Genomic DNA, 21465 nt, shown 5'->3' with positions numbered 1-21465 from the left:
AGACACACAACACCAACACAACACACCACATCCCCACATGAACTCACCACATAACCTACAAAACAGAAATTTCAAAAAAAAAGTATATGTTTTGGATGACAAGACATGAAACAAAATGGATATATTAAAATGTTATTTTAAAAGATGACACTAGCAAGACAAACAACATAGAAAAGCACTGAATCAAAGTTAGCACCCAAAAAAAAAAAAATATTAATTATTATTTAAAAACAAATAAAATCACAAAATATATTAATCTAAATTTAAACTATTATTAAAAATGAGTGATTGGATCTTCCATGGCAGATATATGGTTTGATAAAAAAATGACTGAGGCCTGCAAAAATGAAAAGTGCTGGTGAAGCCTAAACACTTCTCAACAGGACTTGGCACTGGCTCATGGCTCTGGCTCAGAGGACCTGCCTAAAATAAAAAGTTTGCTCTCTGGCTAAACTTGACCAAAGTCGACAACACAATTAAAAACACAACCCAAATATCGTCTGGAAGTCACTTACTCCCAGAATAGAAAATTACATACATACAATACATTAAAACTATAAAACTTTTTAATAGTGCTTAAAGAAAAGATTCAAAAGAGAAAACGACAAAATTCTAACAAGAAAACCACTGACCTTTAACTGCATCTCACTGAAACAAAATAATTAAAACAAAACAAATGCAAAATAGTGAAATAAAAATAAAAATTAATAGGCTTAAGAAAAAAAATTTAAAATGAAGATCAAACACAACCTGAAAAAAAATTACCCAAATACTTGATTCAAAGATAAGTTTACTGGAAATTAAATACTTATAAGACAACTTCATTACCTCAATTATTAACTTGTGCAATGAAAAGCACTAGAACATACATTAAATGAACTCATTAGGAAAACGGCAAAATGTCTCTTGTAAGAAATTAGATTAAATACATACCCAAGATGACCTACAACAAAACATGGGCAAGGAAACAACATTAAAATTATTAAAAGCACCTGCCAAAAAAAAGAACTTATTAAACGATGGCAACAAAACAAGAAAATATACCTATCATGGTTAGATTATGAAAAACGTGCCCCAAATGATGATACACGAAAAGTAAACAAACATCACCTCAATTAAATATTACTGAAGAAACCACAGACTTTTCAACATATGGCAATCTGCAAAAAAAATCAGAAACATGGAATTATTATGAAAACGAGAAATAATATGCAAACAATTCTCTCACGGACAAAACCTGCAATCTTATAAAATTGAAATATCATTTAGAATTATATTAATAAAGAATATGCAAATTATGTAATTAAAACCACGACAATTTTATAGGTTAAAAGGAATATAAATTTTAAAACTCTCAAACAACTTGCGACAAATTAAACGACAATTACCAAACATAACCTCAATCTTACATGATTAACTAAAACAGAAAAAATCAGTGTTGATATTAATCTAGTTGATACACCAAACCCTAAATTATGTGAAATGGACACAAAAAAAAACTCATGAAAACCAAACATGAAGATGATAACAAAATAACTTGTACGAACATACATACCCCAAATACCAACTAATAACCACATGATTACTTGAACATAAAAATTCAAACTAAGAAAACCCTATAACCAAACTTGTTCCCCAGAAATAATATTAAAAAAAATTAAATGTTGCAACAACTTAAAAACTAGTACCATGGTTTTTTATTTATTTATGACTCGAGTACAAAAGTTACGAGGGACTCAAAGACTAGGACACGTGGGTGATCAGTCCACGATCAACTGAGTCAAGGACCCTAAAGACACTAATTCGCTAACAGTGGACCCGAATGGTGGACCTTCAACTGAAAGCAGGAATAAGTGTTAAAAAAAAAATAACTCTCCACACCTTAACTCCTAAATAACATACTAGGTAACTACAAATATAAAACCCTCCAAAAAAAACATATACTCATGATTTACTAAAACACGAAAAGTAAGAACCACTATTTTAAGAAAATGCCTAACCTGGACATCAAAGTCAAGCCAAAAAAAAAAATGAAAATGACAAATAAGAACCGAGAACTACTAATGTCAGAAGTAAACACACCACAACATTGGGTCAACATTCAAAGTTGGCAGCACTGTGCTGCGAAAGACTCCATCTTGGCTGGGAATTTTTTTATAAACAAACTCCAGGAGTTCAAACAACGAAAGTAAAATTCATATTGAACGAAGACAAAATCACACATTAACTTAATATTAGCTATTAAATAATTATAGTTCCCCTATTAAATAAATGGCTTACTGTAAACAAAACGACGTATCAAGACAGATAAAAAAAAGACAACTCTCAACATATCCACTGGAGAGAAAAATAAGAGGCTCTACCATACCTTGTAATGATTTTAAAAAAACAATATTATAATCCACATAATAGTTGGGAATAACACCGATACAATAAGTCACGAGAGAAGCACTAGGAAAAATCTTATATATTACTGTGTTAAACGCAAGATACAAAGGATCGTTCTAAAACTCATAATTTAAATAATAAACTTACTCGATTAACTTATTACACTAGCGACTGAAACGCAACATAGACTGACAAGAATAAAAAAAGACGTGTGCGAAGACGTGACGCGACCTTGGCGACGCCTCAAGATAAACACCTGCACCAAAGCACTTCAACATGCAAGACAAATCACTCGTACCACATACTACTGAATTAATAAAGACATAATTAACGAGTCGTTTCGTCACCTTTACACGAATATATATATATGTGGAAAACAATAACTTAAAAAAAACTAATTTAACCTTTAATTATCAATAAAAATAAAGTCAATATATATTATAATGAATTTTTGCTTGTAGGCTAATAGAACATATCAAAAATTAAAAAAAAACTTAACTCACATCATAAAACTTATTACTTTCAAAATAATAATATTATCTATAGACTCGTAGAAAGTAACCAGGCTCCTGCTACCATCTTGTGACAACTGGGTGTTTTTTATTATTAGTTTATTTAATTTTGACTTGACTTATTACTGCTACCAAATTATAATTAAATAAATATTGATATTATAAAATTATTTGTTTATGCAAGTAAAATGCTTGACTGGAAACGTGTCAGGGTAAACCAGCTTCACAACAGAATACGCCTCATCAATTATAATTACGTAAGTCCAGGGGAACTTAGTTTAGTAAATGACAACAACATACGTATCTTCATCTATTAGTGGTGATATATTTAGCTAGAAAATACATTTAAAGCTAAACAAAAAAAACAATGACTCATCTGAAGAGGTAAACAAAAGTCATACAATTATCATTAAAATGGAATGTTTGTTATCAATAGTAAACCTAGGGTGCACCCAAATTACAGGCTAATAATGTTAAAAATTACTTTATATTAGTTATTTAGTTTTTATAATAAATGTAAATATCATGTTATATCCATAATTAGGATTTTACTAATTGAGTCTATAACTTTACATGTAGATTAAAAACTTCTTCAGGAACAAAACAAAACATATTACAAAATACTTCATTTAAGTAATTAAAGTCCTTTTTTGGAAACATTAGGTAATTAAAATGTTTTGCTCAACATTAGGCGACGAAAGTCTTTTTCTTTTGTAAGCGTTAGGTGACGAAACGTTTAGACGACAAACAATAATAATAATTCATTAAAAAAAAGAACGGACTTAGCTGAAGATGAAAAATATCTGTGACATGTTCAAGACGAAAACTTGTACAGCAGCCGGCGCAGAACCATGCTTCCCGGGCCGACAGGACGTAGATACAATTCAAAATGTTTGAAGGTAGGTTAAAGAATAACCCAAACGTAAAGAACTTGAAGCGGATCCAAAACGTTAAACCTCCGAAATCGGAGGCTGAAGAAATTTACACTGACTTTACGTCATCTTTTAAAACCAAATAAAAACACCACTTCTACGGAGATGTCTACCAAAAAAAAACTATGGTGCGAAAAGGTACATTAATCAACCACCATCACTGACCGGAGCCATCTTGACGAATGCCGAGAACAACGGACGAAACGTGTAAGTAATTCTAAGACAATGGAGCATCGGAAGCTTACCGAACTGCCACCAGGTTGCGTGGACGGTACTAAAAAAAAATGCTCTAGGAAAAAAAATGGTCTAGAGTACAGATTTTTTATATGAAATCACGTGAAGGAGCGAGGAGAAACTGCAAGCAACTGCTGACAATCACGTGGACAGCACGCCGGGACACGGCGGACAGGCGGGCGTTACTAAAAACTCTTAGGCTAGCACAGAACATCCGGCGAACAAATGGAAGGTTTTGACTGAAGCCAAACGAAAAATAGAATTGTGTGCTTAATGGAATATAATACAAAAATTTAAAGTAAATATCATTAATAAAATTAAATTAAAAAAACTAAATTAGGTTTAAAATGTAATTAAACACAAGTAAACATTATAAGACTCAATATAAAATAATTATTAGGTACAGAAAACAAAAATATTTTTACTATTTTACGAGTGCCGAAACATGAAACGGCACAACCTTCCCGGCCGATCTGCCGTCACGTTGCACTTGGGGAATATAAAAACATTTAACATAATTATATTTACTTATGCTTTAGGGGTCCGGCGCACTGACTCGACAGCGCCCTCTTGCCGGGCGAACACACACGCACGCACACATACGCACGCACACATACGCACGCACACATACGCACGGGTAGGCGGGAGGTTTGAATGGAGGGTGGGTGGTGTTTGGGCGGTGGCATATCGGACTTAAAAGGGGCCGCAGGCCCGGACGATGTCAACCTGGATTAACACATAGACCCCATATTAATATGAAATTCCACCCCTAAGGGAGTGAAAAAGTGATAATTTTATTTTATAACAGAAAAAATCAGAGGTCATAGACATACAAATAGTGAGTGAGTGCCATTTCTCTATGTCTGACACACGATCATACACATAGTAAGGTCTGGCAAATTAATATTTTTCTCCTTGGTGAGACCAGTCCGCTTAGTGGAGCTCGCAGCGGCTAGCAAAATAAAGGCGCTAATAACAGTTTTGTTCTTAACTTCGTCAATAGATAGAGTTTCCTTGAGTTTTAAACGCACCATCGTTTGATGCGTTTGTCATGTCTTTAATTTTCGTTTGTTTGTGCCGTATGTGTTCCTATACCATTCATCCGATTGCGATGAAATTTTAGTGATTTGTTATGCGCATGCCCATGAAGGTTACTGAGACAGTATAACTATTTTTCAATAGTTGGAGCACGAATCGTGTCAAAAAATATGTTTATTTAATTTTTTATAGCGGCACTTCGTCTGTTTTTGCTGTATAAGTGTGCACACATGACACAATTTATTTAAATATAAATGAGAGACAAAATGAGAGACAGAGATAGTGATATATATGTGTGTGTGTGTGTGTGTGTGTGTGTGTATATATATATATATATATAGTGTGAGAGAGATGGAGAGATAAGTTGAGATAGAGCGAGGTATAGGGAGTTAAATGGGTTAGATAAAGAGATATACCTATAGATGTATAGAGCTATATAGACACATATATAGATAGAAGATATAGAGATAGTGGGAAGTATATATGTAGATATAAAGAGATAAATAGAGATAGAGAGATACATAGATGTATGTATATGTAGATAGAGAGATGGATAGATGATTTGTATATGTGGAACTACTTCAAACATATTACAAAACAAAACTGAATGAGGCATTGCAATGTAGGCCGAGCATTAGCTAGATAATGGAATCTTTTCAATATTAGTAATCTCTTATTTTTCAGCTTTTTTCTATATTGCTTTATAAAGTCTAAATTACATACAGACCAGGTAAATAACTATAAACTGGCAGAACGTCTGTCGGGATCTGAAAGTGATATAAATTAATTTTCACACTTGACATTCTAATTAAGAAGATGATTACTAACTACTTCTGATTTCGAAAAATGTCCCCTTCACCCTGTGTTCAGCCCGGGCAACGCCGGGTATTGCAGCTAGTACACAATAATGTCATCAGCATAGTTAAAAACTGACTTATATTTCAAGTTGGCTAGAATATGGTCTAACACGCGGCTCATCGCCTGGCTACCAAAGGACACACCCATAGGCGCACTGTTAAACTGAAATTGCCCCCAAGGGGTAGAAAATGCAGTGTACTTGCGACAATCGGGATTTAAAAGACATTGGTGAAAACTAGTGTTTAAATCAATGACAGAAAATATTGCCGCCTTCCCGAGATGTTGGAGAGCGCTCTCAACTGTAGGCAATTCATAGCCGTCCTGAATAAACTTATCATTCAAAATTTTAAAATTGTGGACCAAACGGAATCCTCCAGCCTCCTTTTGAGGAACTAAAAAGGTAGGCGAACTAAATTCAGAAACAGAGGGAGCAATAATCCCAGCTTCCAAGAGGCGATCGACAATGACTTTCATTTTTTGCAATTTGGGAGCGGAAACTTTATGGCCTTTGGCCCTAACGGGCGTCGTGTCCTTAAGGTAAAACCTGTAAGGCAAAACGTCACACTTGCCTATACGGCTGTTGATCACATCCGAAAACCTGTTCACAATGTCCGAAACCACCATGTCTCTATTAATAGTGTCAGGCAGGTTGCGGCAAGACATGATGACAGGCACCGCGTCCTGATGAAATATTTTAATTTTGACAGAAAAATGAAAGCCAAAGATAAGCTGTTGATTAGCCACGTCTAACGAAAAACGCGTTTCCCCTTAAAATCAAGTCCTAAAATCAACAAATGATATAAGCTCGGCACAACATTAAATCGCCAAATCCAAGAAAAACCTGCGATTTTTATGTGTAGCTCAACTTCCAAGTTTGAACGGATCACCGCACCGTTGGCAACACAAATAGTTACGTCAGAGCCGGTATTTACTCGGCTTAGCAAATTTGGATTTTTGACACAAAGGGCTTCAACAAATTCAGAGCTTATTAAAGAATGCGTTGCACTAGAATCAACTAAGGCAGGAATTACCTCAGAAATTTAACGTGAACCAAATTATTAAAAATATAATGAGTGGCTTTTCTTAAGCGATGATCGCGGCGACCCCTCACACGCCCAATCGCGGCCCGTTTCCCGGACATTGAGACCTGTAGTGCCCCGTGCGTTTACATCGGAAGCATTGTCGCTGATCGCGGCTCACAGAGGGCTGCGTGCACTCAGATACCGTGTGACCGAAACTACAACAGTTGGCATACCTGGGACCATTAGACTGAAAGCCGGGAGCATTAGTGGGTTCAGGGTGTCTGCGAGTGGCGAGACTCGCCCGAACAGTGGGATCGCTTACACTAACCGCGCAATTAACGAGCTGCGTTGCGCATGGAGCGTAAGCGGGCTGAGAACTGGCACGAGAAGTGAAATGATTAAATGATTTTTTGAAAGGTTTTTAAGTCTGTTCAAAACTATGTGACGTGGTCGGAACATCAAAATCCTCCTGGTAGTTTCTTACTGCTAACTATCTATTCTCGACGTCTGAGCTCCATTTACGTAGATCACTTAGATTGACTGGAGGACTCAGCATGGCGCTATTTTGTAGCACAAGCGGTGACACGTTTCCCAATATAGTTTGAACTAATTCAGTTTCTGAAAGGTTTAGTTCCATAACTGCTGCATAACCGGCAACGGAATTAATGAACTGAAGTAAAGGTTTATGAGGCATCTGAAATCTAAAAACAAGTTCCTGTTTACATTTTTCTAGTACCCAAAGAAGACAAGCAAACTGAGACACTGACGTTTTAAATTGAGCAAAAGAGCAATTCTGACTAATTTCGTCCGTGAACAACTGCAAATAAGCAACTCCACAGGGGCTCAAAAGGGTTTTCAAGAGCTCTGCCTCACTAACCAACTTCAATCCAGCCAGGCTTGCAGCCGCACTTAAAAAATCAAGAACCGTACGCGGTTCACCGCTATCTAAGTGAGGAAGTAGTTTTAGATTGGCGAAAAATATTTTTTCGTTGAATTTCGAAATTATAACTAGCGAGCTAGCAGAGGGAGCGGACTGCCCAGACGGTACCTCCTCCTACGATTCCCAGGAACCTCGCATGTGCTGAACAAGTAGGGCCTGGAGAGTGGCCTGGAAGCGCTCTGCTCGAAGGGAACCTCGTCCTCTGTAAGAACTTGGACAAGGTCATCTCTCCGTAAACGGTAAATCCAGCCGGTTGCCGGAGTCCCCATGGTGCATGCAAACAAAAGAAACACGTTAGCACTCAGTCAAAAGCAGAGTTACGCAGTTGAAGGCCTTTCCTATGAAGGCACAAGGTATTCAAGCTGATAGTGCCTTCAATTACCAGGAATACATATATCATCCTAACCGAGAGGGAGGGCCAAATTCTAATATTTGGAATAACTGGGTGCTACATGTGTTCCACAAAAAAGCCAGAGAGAAACCAGTTTAACAGGTTGTCAATTCCATTTATTTTTAATAATTATCAAAAAATAATACTTTACGTATACCTCAACTTTCTAATTAATATCATTATTTTATATAATGCTGATAACATGATTAACAACGTAGTAATGTTTCACGTTATTAAGTTTCAAACGCACCAAGCTTACACAAAATAAATAACAGAGCATTTATAACAAACTATCGCCACAGCGATTCAGTAATTTATGAACACATTCAAATAGTTAATCTGCAATGGGAAATTATTCCCGATAAACAAGAACACAAGACAACAAATGCTAGCAAGCGTTACAATACCATTATAAGAACTAGAAGTATTATGAGTTATATTGACCAAAGTAGGGACACGTTACATAAGACACATAAGACACAATGCAAGACTAAGACATCATTCATTGATGCATTAAACAAAACACGTGAATTAGAATATACGTGTAATACATAACTATCAAAATTACAAAGTTACTGAGTTTTTTAATATCTCGGGGAGACCCAGAATTAACAAATATTTGAAGTTAAGCAAGCCCACAAACAAAAAAGGGCAAAATATAATTTAACTCAAAGGAATTTTCAATAGGTGACATCCGAAAGAGAATTTAGAAAACAGGAGCATTTAGCATTACGTCGCAATCTACATTACGGTAAGGGTCACCGCCCTACTTATATTTCCGTCTCCCCGAAGAAATCTCACTACTAAATTACAGAAATTGACTACATGATACCTATTTTGGTTCTAGCTCTCAGATGAGCTCTACCCAGACTGCCTATGAGAATAAGGTCGAAAAATGGCTAACCAAGCCTTATAAATGATCGGCATGATGCAGCGCGTATGCACCAAACCCCAGGAGGGGAGGCCAAGACAGACAATGTACTAATTAGCGAGGAGGGGAAAGGGAGGAAGGAAGCGCCAACGCCCGCCGCGGAGCGCAAAGTTTAAAAGCAGCGGACCTGAATGCTTCAAATTTTTACTTGTTGTTGTCTTTTTAATATCTATACTATTATTATAGCTGTTCAAGATAAAAAGTCTGTACTTTGGATGAAATTTTGAAAAGAAAAAAAAAAACTATTGAAAATGGCTACTAACAATTTTTGAAACTCAAAAATATAGTTGTTAGATTTTTGTCTGTCTGTCTGTCCGTCCGTCCGTCCGTCCGTCCGTCCGTCCGTCCGTCCGTCCGTCCGTCCGTCCGTCCGTCCGTCCGTCCGTCCGTCCGTCCGTCCGTCCGTCCGTCCGTCCGTCCGTCCGTCCGTCCGTCCGTCCGTCCGTCCGTCCGTCCGTCCGTCCGTCCGTCCGTCCGTCCGTCCGTCCGTCCGTCCGTCCGTCCGTCCGTCCGTCCGTCCGTCCGTCCGTCCGTCCGTCCGTCCGTCCGTCCGTCCGTCCGTCCGTCCGTCCGTCCGTCCGTCCGTCCGTCCGTCCGTCCGTCCGTCCGTCCGTCCGTCCGTCCGTCCGTCCGTCCGTCCGTCCGTCCGTCCGTCCGTCCGTCCGTCCGTCCGTCCGTCCGTCCGTCCGTCCGTCCGTCCGTCCGTCCGTCCGTCCGTCCGTCCGTCCGTCCGTCCGTCCGTCCGTCCGTCCGTCCGTCCGTCCGTCCGTCCGTCCGTCCGTCCGTCCGTCCGTCCGTCCGTCCGTCCGTCCGTCCGTCCGTCCGTCCGTCCGTCCGTCCGTCCGTCCGTCCGTCCGTCCGTCCGTCCGTCCGTCCGTCCGTCCGTCCGTCCGTCCGTCCGTCCGTCCGTCCGTCCGTCCGTCCGTCCGTCCGTCCGTCCGTCCGTCCGTCCGTCCGTCCGTCCGTCCGTCCGTCCGTCCGTCCGTCCGTCCGTCCGTCCGTCCGTCCGTCCGTCCGTCCGTCCGTCCGTCCGTCCGTCCGTCCGTCCGTCCGTCCGTCCGTCCGTCCGTCCGTCCGTCCGTCCGTCCGTCCGTCCGTCCGTCCGTCCGTCCGTCCGTCCGTCCGTCCGTCCGTCCGTCCGTCCGTCTGTCTGTCTTTCTGTCTGTTTTGGCTTCACTTAAAAATTACTTAGTGGATTTTGATCTATTTTATTTTATTAGTAAGGTATTTGATTAAAGAATTCCATCCCTAAAGAGGTGAAAAAGAGGTAATTATTGTTTTAAGATAGGTAATTATATCTTTAATGATAATCAAGCAAAATAAAATATATAGGGTTCATATAATAAAAACACCAAAACAACAACCACAATATGACCATTTTGCAGAATTCAATCCCTCAGGTGTGAAAAGGGGTTAAGTATGGTTTTAAGATAAATAATTATATCTCTAAATCTAATCAAGCATAATAAAATATATTAGGTATCAATAATAAGCATATTTTTACTGTTAACCAAAGCTAATCTAGCATAATAATATATATTGGGTTCCAATAATAAACACCAAAACAACCAACCACAATTTTACCATTTTGCAAAATTCAGACCCTAAGGTGTGAAAAAGGGGTCATCATAGTTTTAAGATAGTTAACTGTATCTCCAAAGCTAACCACTATAAGAAAAGATATTGGATACCAATAATTAACATACCAAAACAACCAATCACCATTTTACTATTTTTCGAAGTTCTATTCCTAAGAAGGTTTAAAAGAGTTAAATTTAGTTTTAAGATAATTAATTAACTTCCAAAGCTTTTGAAGAAAATAAAATTTATAGGGTACCAATAATGTGCTGTTACATGTACACAGATTTTTAAAAAATATAAATATTGTATTTAATGACTTTCATAATTCTTATTATCTTTCTTATTACTACATAAAATCACTAATTATTTAAAATTTCACCACAGTTCTAAATAACTCATACTCTATGGCACACTTGATTTCTCTAAACATTGCCACATAATGCCAAATCAACAAGAGAAATTAACCTTGGACTGTCTATTGATGTATGTCTGAGTTTTATAAATTGATCTTATGTTTTTAATGCAGCTTTAAAGAACTCTAAGCAATTCCAGGTACTTAAGGAAAATCTGTGTGTTTATATTAAGTATGTTGTTTTGTATTCAGTATAGTTTTCAGCCAATAAGCAATTAGTATTTCTGAATTTAATTTATTTTAAAAAGCTTTGTTGATATCCAATAAGCTGTTGAATAAAATGAAAATTATATATAGTTGAGGTCAGTTTTCCTAGTTTAAAGGATGCTGAATGCTTATATGTATGTTTTCAGTTTGCTCAGAAATTAAGGCTTGCCAAAAAGGCAATGCAAAATAGGTGTGTGTGTGTGTGTACGAAGACTATCATAGTAAGTCTTTGGAGTCATTGTGCCTTATACTAAGCACTAACTAATGAAAATTTTGCAAACTCTAATATTGTGCTTGTAATTAACTTGTATATCTGCCTGCATCAGTAAGGACCTTTGTTACTATCCCAGTGGTCTGTATTTAAGTGCTTTGTGTTCACCACTGAATCAGCTTAGACGGCGCATATAATTTGAATAATTTTAAAAGACAATGTGGTGAATCAATATATATTTCATATTAATTTTCATGAACGCCTGTCGCTGATGTATATAGAGGAATTATCAAGTGAATGATAAAGAAATCCTTAGCCCTAAGTTTGCATTTTTTATATATAAATATATATTCAATATATTGTTAATTATGTTGTAATATCTATGAGATAATTCTACTTACAGTTTAAAATTTTTGAGAGAACTATCCGTCTCTTTTACACTAATCTTGTGAATAGCTTTTTACGTTGATTGAACTATATTAAATTAATATAAATTTCCCTTCATATTTCTCTCAATATATCCTTGGCAGCTACTTACTGGAAACATAATTATTTTGTTGGTTTGTTTAAAACCTGATGATTTGATGGAATATATTTTGACACTATTTAATGCAATATATTATGACACTACTACATTCTGAACTATAATAAGAGAATAGTCTTTCAATAATAAGATTTATTTTTTTAAGAAAATATTACAATTGCACTGGTTATGTAATAATTTTTAAGTCACAGTGTAATTTAGTTGGCGATATTATCATACCACCCTGTAATTTCACGCCACAATAATAAACTCAATATAGCAACCAACCACAATTTTACCATTTTGCGAAATTCAACCCTTAAGGGGTGAAAAAGGCATAAATATAGTTTTAAAATATTTACTTATATCTGCGAAGCTAACCAAGCATTAGAAAATATTTTGGATACCAATAATATACATACGAAAACAACCAACCACTATTCAATAATTTTTTTTTAAATAGACCTCTATGGGGTGAAAATGGGAATAAATATGATTTTAAGATAAATAATTACATCTATAAATCTAATCAAGCATAAAAAGATATATTTCGTATTAATAATAAGATATGTTTACTACTAACCAAAGTTTTACCATTTTGTGTAATTGAAATTATAAGAGGGGAATTGAGATAAATATTGTTTTCAGATAAATAATTTTTAGGATATGGAATGACGATGCTATTTAGAAAAATGGATTAACAATTTTACAGTTGACATCATCTCCAAGCAGAAACAACCACAGATGCATAAACAACACCAACTAGATGCACACACCTAAATACAGAAATACATATTTACATTCATAACATCCCTTAAATTTATATTTTGTAAACTCTTACACACAGTAATAAAAAATTGTTGGACTCAGATAATCATCAAGTAACACAGAAGTCACTCGGTCAGACCAAAATACTTTACACATGCCTCATGTTTGGTTTTGTGTAAAGGCTTACAAGTGGAGGGCTCGACCTGGGAAATTCACCATTTAGGGTATTCAAACCCTAAAAACAAGAAAGTGCAATGGCAGTCAATTTTGAGAAAAAATCCTTCAAACATTTAAGCTCAGCTTATGTACTATAATGCGACAAGAAACAAAAGACGTCCCTGTGCGCATCAACAGCCTTCCCCTACTACGGTGGGGAATGAGGAGTGGCAATCCAAACTGTCGTGCATGAGTCCATCTTGCACATTCTCGCTTACCACCGCCCACCAAGTCCTTGCGTCACCTCTCAGTACTTGGCCGATGCGATCTGCCTATTCTGCGTCTGGTACGCCGTAGTGACCTAGTCGCTCCCGGCAGACCTTCAGGAACTGACTCGGGCCGTCGCTGGTTCTCCCAGCGAACTCGGGCAAGTCTACGTGTCCTACCGGAGTCTTCCTGACGTGCGCCTCGGCTGTTGTCATGGCCCTGACCTTGGTGGGATGCCCGCCCTGCGTGTCGTGGATACCTGCTGTTACATACCGACTCAAACTACTAGTTTTGTAAATAAACTGTTTTTTTTTCAAAGCATGTTGTTTTTTTCTAAAAAAAACCTGTTTTATTTCACACAAAAAAAACCAAAAATGTTTTTTTTATAGACACAATAAAGATTAATTTTAAAGTATGAGCTACAGTTAAATTAAGAAATAACCGTAAAAACTTATGTTTGTTGAACATACCATAGTTTATTATAATTTAATAATATATTTTTTTTTAAACTGCCAACTACCCATCTTACAGGTTTAACAGCACTTAACCTCACTTCTTGGCTACAGTCATGACCTGATAATGTTTCAGCAAAACTTTCCTTTGGGAATCAGTTTCCAAAATAATGCCAATAGCTTGTTGGAAGGGATTTTGCAACAGCAGAGAAGTTTCAAAGTTGGCAGAGGTTTTTGGAACTTCCTGCAACTTCAACTGCCTGTGAAAGGAGCTTCAGTACGTATGGTGGAATTCACTCAAAAAAAGAAATAGGCTCACCAATGAAAGGGCAACAAAAATTGTGTTTATAGCACACAACTTAAAACTTCGGAAAGAAGATGTAGACACAAGCGTGACACTGGCAGCTTGTGAAGCCAGCCCCAGTCCTCGACCTCAAGCGCTATCCGTCCCGAATGTAGCCAACATGGATGAAGATGAATCGGATGATTATTCTGTTTGGTCGGTTCCGGTTAACAGTGAATCTGATACTTGGGAGGATGCGTCTGAATCAGAAGAGATGGACTTTTAAATGTGTGTTGTGGAGACGGAGTGGACTTGTATGTCTTATTGTCTTGTGTTGTGGACTCTGGTTTTTTGGTTTTTTTATTTGTAGTTATGGAAAAATTATTTTGTGTATGTTTTCTGACCTTTGGCTTAAAAGACTATTGGCAGATAGATTTTTTTTGCCATTATATAACATTTAATTATAGTGTTTGAACTTACTCTTATTCTATTTGCTTTGTTTTCTGTGCTGTGAAACAGTGAAACTATACCAAACAATGCATTAGTTGTTTCTCGAGAATTACACTTTTATTTTTTATTGTTATTTGTTTTAAAAAAAAACATGTGCCCAATTAGTCTAAACTTTATATCACACATAAACTTATGTTTAAATATTTAATTAATGTCTCATTGACTATTAGAAAGAGTAAAAAGGAACTTATTTTTAAAATGATAAAAAAAACCTGAAAAGTGAAGGAAAAAAACTAGGGCCAAAGTTTTTTTCTAAAAAAAACATGTATTTTTGAAGAATTTTTTTTTTTTTTTTTTTTTTTTCCATTTGCAACACTACTCAGTACAGGTGTACCATCCCTCCTTGAATGTGGTGGACTCTGCTTTGTTAGTGCACAGTACATAGATGTTTGAAAGTTCTGCAGTTCATGCATCATCCCCCGTCATGTGCTTTTCCCGTACAGTTAAGTTCGCTAAATTAAAAAAATTCAGCCGTGAATGATGTTACTTTGCCCGATTCAAGTTACACACACGTGTTTGACCACGTGGTCCCCAGGAGCCTGCCCACGTGTCGTGGCGGTGTACACTTTGCACAATACATCTGACTCAGTTCCATAGAGGCACGAGTAGAATGTAAGTCCCTTGAACTCAGACATGGTTGCACATGTGTATACGCAGCACAGTACCTGTTTTGCAGCCAGCTGCGGAATTCTCGGAAAATCCATGGGCGCCGTGGCCGCGTGACTGGCCAGTGTTGCTCATCTCCTCGTTCCGTCGCACAACCGCACAACTCACACATTCCGTTTCTCGCGGCCGTGTGTGCGTTGTCTAACCCCATGCTCTTGGGCGACACTTGTTGTGGGGGTAATTTTTGGATCGCCACCACGTGGATGGGCACATGGACCCGGCTATTCTATCCCAGGGCCATGATGTGAGCCATGTGGAGCTAGGCTCGACTTCCCCCTGCGTGGATACGCTATAACTCACTGGCCTGCTCTCAGCGACGGGCACACTATGTTACCGGTGAAGACGACTGCTTGTGGGGTCTTGAGGCGTCCCACACACCTCCGTCACTGTACTGAAAGCATGTGGTCGAGAACTGAGTGCAACGAGTCGGGTGAATATTAAGTTTTTTATTCCCGCCGACACTTACACTGACAATGTGTACAAATAACAGTTAGTAGTCCAGCTTTCATGCTGACGAGGATACAGCTTGGACTGGCCCCGAAAGTGCAAGCTCGCAGAGTAATACAAAATGCACCGGGGCGCTTTAATTATTTAAGTTACACAGTCTGCTGCCAGGGTAAGCCTCAAAGATTAATTAAAAAAGGTTTTAAAATAATTATGACGGTGGATGATAGCGGATCATTTGAGAGCAATAGTTGAAGTCGACGAGGTGCTGAGATGTGTCCTACCCCGCACGGCGAACAGAAGAGACTGGGGTGGGCCATGGTTGTAATGGCTGCAGGAAGTGCTGAATTTACCATTAGTTGATTGATATAACAGAACAATTAAATATAACATATTTAAACCCTTTAAAAATTACATATTAATTTAGACTTAAGTATTATGTATTACATTTATTTAATTATTAAGTATATTATTAAAATAGATGAAGTCTCCACTGCTCAAGTTAGGATGGGCGACGTAAGTGTTCGCACAGGGGGTCCGAACATACACACGCACTGGTTGGTAGGAGGTTTTAATTGGGTGGTGTCATTGGGTGGAGAGGGGGTCGGCAGCGGCGTGAGGCACATTGGGCTTAGAGAGGGCGTAGCCCTGGTCGACATCATAAGTATGCTGCGGTTACATCCTTGTGATCTATTTCGAAATCTTCTTTTACTGAAAGTGCCAGTAAGTATCTGATGAAAGGAAATTTGACAACAGGTAAATGAGTTTCGGTTTAGTTAGAGCCATATACCTGACTATACACTTTCATCAAAAAGAGAGCCTTAAAAATTTATGTTTTACCATCATAACCAGGTTTGATCTTCAACACCAATTTTGCTTTTAGGGGTTTTAAGCCTTTCTATAAGTTTACTTTTTTAAAGGCATCAAATTTTTTGAATGAAGAAATTTATTTTAATAGCTTCTAGCCAGTTCTTAGAATTCTACCCTTTAAAGGCTTCATCAAAAATCTTCATCTGTGTTTGCTTCCTCAATGAAAGAAGTAATGTGATCAGGCTATGCTTTTGGTTTTGGGGTCAGCACGGAATGCAGAGTAACCTTTTCTGACTGATGTTCTACATGCTGGTCTGCATAGTCAAGGAATGGTTCATCAGTGTCCTCGTCTTGACTCACTACATTTTCTTCCTGAGGCAGACGGTTGGGCCCGTTATGCCATGTACTTCCTTCCACTTTGTCTGATGATTGCATGTTCATGTCATTCTTACCTTCTAGGAAAGTCACATCTCTTCAACCGATCATAACATTTTAGTTTTAAGGTCCAGAAATCTAAACCCTTCATTTGAGTCACAGTACCCGACAAATGTTGGTAACTTTGTTGTAGAATTTTTTTGCAGTTAGGATATATAAGTATATATAGTGGGCACCCTAACTCTTGGTTCAAAACACATTTACAAATCATACAGGGTATATGTTACAGGTGGATGAAAGGTTTCAACTGGAGTTTTTGGCCGGAGTGAAAAACCATTATGTTGAAGCTGTTACTCTGTTGTGTCCTATATTTGCCCTCGGCCTCCTCTCTCTGCAACCAACATGGCCGCTTCACAAGGAAAGCTGTATCCCAACAGGCTTCTCTACACCAGCCGTGGGATATAGGCTACGAGTGGTGCCGCAAACATATCATAGATGGCAGCACGCATCTTTTGAACGTTTATAGCAGTGCATATGGATTTATTAAGGACTGTATAATATAAAATGTGTGTCAGTGCTATATATGTTATAAGTAAATAATATCCTAGTGTGTGAATTACTGGGGAGGGCACAGGATGGCCTGTTTTTCTGTATTGGGGAAAGATTGTCGCTTTGTCAGTGACCAATGTCTGAAGGAGCTGTATTTAAGCTAGGTCGAAATGTGCCTAGCCAGAGATCCTTACCCCAGAGAAATCTGGGGAAATACAGTAGTAATATTGGATTGGTATTTTGTGTTTACTTACTGCTCTTCTCTCTCTCTCTCCTCTCTCTCTCCTCTTCCTCCGGAGCGGCCTTCGGGATTACGCTCAAGACTCCTTCCTCCTCTGGAGCGGCCTTCGGGATTACGCTCTAGACTCCCTCCCCCCCTTGGAGTGGCCCTTCGGGGATTTCGCTCTAGGCTCCTGTTACCACCCCCCCTCTACCCCTGGCCTAGCAAAAGGGCAGGTTAGTGCCATTATCTGTGAGTCAAGGAACAGCTGCCAGCCTACCAATGGGCCTTTGACCCCAGCTCACGCCACTCCATCACCCGACGCTGTTGCCGGGACACGTCAACTCATGTTATCAGAAAGTCACCCCTAATATTGAAATCACTTCTGAAGAATTGCCGTTGCCTCCAGAGAAAGGGTTTTACACCGCAGTTGTAATTGATGAAAGTATTCTGTTAGATGAATGGAAACTACTCCAGTGTGAAAAGGACAATGTGTGTGGTGGCCGTATAGATGACTGCTGGGCTCAGTTTTTTGTTTTGAAGAACAGCATTGGTGATGATAAATACCCAAACGTTGCTAAAGTTGTAAAATCTGTTTTGGCTCTTTCACACGGAAATGCTGACTTAGAGCGAGGGTTAACTCAAGACAAAGCTTCCATGTCGGAAAGAACACTCAATGCAGCACTGACTGTCAAGAGTGCAATAATGAAGATGTACCACAGCAAGCCTGATTTGGTTCCCATTACAAGAGAGCTATTAGCAATGGCTCGTGTAGCTCATAGCAGCTACCTTACACACTTGCAAAATTAGAAGGCTTTAAAAGAAGAAGCAGCTCAGAAGTTGGAAACAGATGAAAAGAAATTAGTGGAAGCAGAGAGAATACAAAAACTGAAAGATGAGAGAAAGATAATAGCTGGTGCTGAGAACAAATTGAAGAGTTTGCAAAGTGAAGAGCAGCAAAAAAGAAAGACTGCCGATGTACTTTTTGAGGAGGCAAATAAGAGATTAAAGAGGGCTGTAGAAAATAAAGATATGCAGGAAATTGGATTGGCCCAGGCCATGTTGGAAGGTGTTAACAGTCAGAAAAGAAGCTGCAGAGAAGAAGCTTGAGGTTGATACTGTACAACACTCAGTGGAGAAATGGAAATCTAAAATTATTTCGACTATTTTTCAAAATACTCAAAAAAATTAGATGTTTTGTGTTGATGGAGTGTTCTGACATAAGTTTGCTGATGTTGAAATGTTCTTAAATTGGGCTGGATACAGCTTTGTAGTAGGCCTATGGTGTCTTCTTAATTAATATAATTCTTAGTTCATTTTGTAAGACAATATAAAAATGTCAATCTTGACAGAATTTTCATAGAAATCACTTTTAAGTCACAGTTTACACACTTGACTTTCCTTTCACCATCTTAGGTATGTGAATAATTTGTTTCTTTTAATTTTCTGCTACTGGTGCATAATTTGTAACTTGTGTGTTTTTAAATAGTTAATAGAATAACTGTCAGTATCTTATTAGATCCATATTATAACCTACCATTTTATTTTACTACAATCAGAAATTTTTGGAACATTTATTTCAGTAATATTTCAGGTCACCTTTTTAGTCACTTATTTTCCTGGAGATCACTTTTTTCTCACTTTTTCTGTCACAAAGATCACTTTTCTCACTTTTTACATGCTTTATATTAGCTTCACCTGTATGTTTGTTTGTCTGTCCGTCTGTAACTCTTTCGACTAAGAGTGAGTGGCTCATCACTGTAAAATGTCCCACCAATTTCATTACGTTCGTTAGCCGAGCGGTCTAAGGCACGCGACTTCTGTGATGTGAGCTTTCGGATTCAGCGATCGTAGGTTCTACTCCCGGCCACACCGAAAAAAAAAATGTTTTTTTTTTTTTTTTCCCGGTAAATTCTAAGATTATATCCATACATCTAACTGTAAATGATTCGGAGAGACTTTACCATTTCTTTGTGACGTTGCAACTCCAAATAGTTATCTCAGATGGTAATAGGTAGTGTCGGTAACTCATTTCCCTAAGATAATTATACATAAATATAGTTTAAAAAACTAAACAAACATGCTTTTAAAGAATATCAAACTAAAAAGTTAAAAATAAATATAGTTTAAAAAACTAAAGAAACATGCTTTTAAAGATTATCAAACTAAAAAGTAAAAAATAATTTTAAAATTTAATTTATGACAATAGTATATAAGCAATACTAGTATAGATGAGAAAAAAGCATGGGGCGCTTAATATACAAAAAATATGGCACAAAGCTTGAGGCGCTTTCCAACTACTATTGTTCATTGCGCCCCATTAGTGACTACATTTCTTACAATTTCGATGGTAACTGTGTTGTTACTTTATGAGTTTTAAAATGTCGTCCCTTTTCCCTCTGTTGCTTCTCACTCGAGTTGTCTGCACTGGCTTGAGGAAGGCTTAGAAGTGCTGTGTTGTGGATGTACCATATCAAACATGCAATTCACCATGTTACTTGTACATGTAGGCATACACGTAGACAGTTGTTACATCATTGTCTCTTCAGTTTTCAGTGTGGGAGCAGAGAGCAACGTACGGTCAACAGCTGCTCAACATCAAGTATGGAGCATCTATGTCCCGGAAGAAGGCAATTGCTTGGGCCATTTTAACCATGCTGCCAAAATATGTGAAAGAACGTTACATGGACCTCCTGAAAGTGCTCAACAATGATGTTTCTTCTGACTGGGTGAGTGTTTTGTGCCTGTGTGTGTTGCTATTGGGTCAAAATGCAGCAGATTATTTTAATTGATATAATGTACATACATGCTGAGGAACAAGACTTATTCAGTTTACCGTATATAATAAATATTTTTTGCATTCCATCAGTGACTTATAATTCTTAAAATTAAAACGGTCAGGAATTAATTCCACTCACTAGCATGTCAAACATATTTAAATGGTAGTAAAAACAATCCCTTTTGGTACTACCTACAGTCACAGGTAGATTTTAAAGTTGCTATTTCATTTCGAACATAATGGAAACTTCTGAAATATCTATAAAATTTAATGTAATAAATGTTGTATTTGTTTTGCAACTTTCCAAAAGTATTTATGAAATATTTTTGCATGTTTCATGCTACCAAAGTTTTACAGATGTTTTGTATTCAATGCATCAAGCATTTGTGTGAATTTTAAACATTATCAATAAGAATAACATGACCATGAGTTTGAAATCTGCCTGGCATAGATAGGAAGGTTATGTGCTAGTTGCCTAGTAAAAACTTCCCTAAAAATGACATGCCCCTTCACACCTATATGTTAAGAATCAAACAAATTTATTCTCTCACGGAAATGGTTGCAATTATTAAAAAGAGTTTCAGACTAATTGTGTAGAATTTACATCTGAAGAGGTGAAATTCCAGAATAAGGTAGATAGATCAATCATTACTGATATCTTAAAATAATTTAGATTTGATTAGGTTAGAATATTTTTTTATAATTAAACCAATTTACACCCTTTCTAACCCCTTAAGGATAGAATTTACTTTACTTCCCGTATAATTAGCTTCAGAAAAGGGATTTTTATAATAAAACAAAAGACAGTCTTTGCATTTGAATTTAGAATAAATGGTAAAAAAGAAAAGCATCAAAACTCGTAGGTTATTCATGCTTAGTTTATTATCACCTGCTTGATTTTCTTGAGAGATATAATAAATTATTTTAAAACACTCTCACCCCCTTTTTTGTGAAATTGTGAAAATTGATTTAAAAAATCCTACGAAAGTTATTGTGTTCTTTATTC

At 37.5% G+C, this 21465-nt stretch overlaps 1 protein-coding gene across 8 annotated transcripts in view; it reads left to right on the top strand.

Annotated features, from left to right (window-relative positions):
* The window catches only part of LOC134527267 (peroxisome biogenesis factor 2), a 386335-nt gene that overhangs the window by 222177 nt on the left and 142693 nt on the right, over positions 1-21465 (top strand). For all 8 annotated transcript variants that reach the window (XM_063359792.1, XM_063359791.1, XM_063359794.1 and 5 more), the window contains one exon: positions 20230-20409. In XM_063359792.1, coding sequence (XP_063215862.1) covers positions 20230-20409 — 180 coding nt within the window. The remainder of the gene's footprint in view (positions 1-20229; positions 20410-21465) is intronic.

This window comes from Bacillus rossius, chromosome 1, assembly GCF_032445375.1.
Source record: "Bacillus rossius redtenbacheri isolate Brsri chromosome 1, Brsri_v3, whole genome shotgun sequence".
Lineage (NCBI taxonomy): Eukaryota > Metazoa > Arthropoda > Insecta > Phasmatodea > Bacillidae > Bacillus > Bacillus rossius.
Note: the sequence above shows the minus strand (reverse complement) of the source record. Positions and strands in the feature narration are given on the sequence as shown.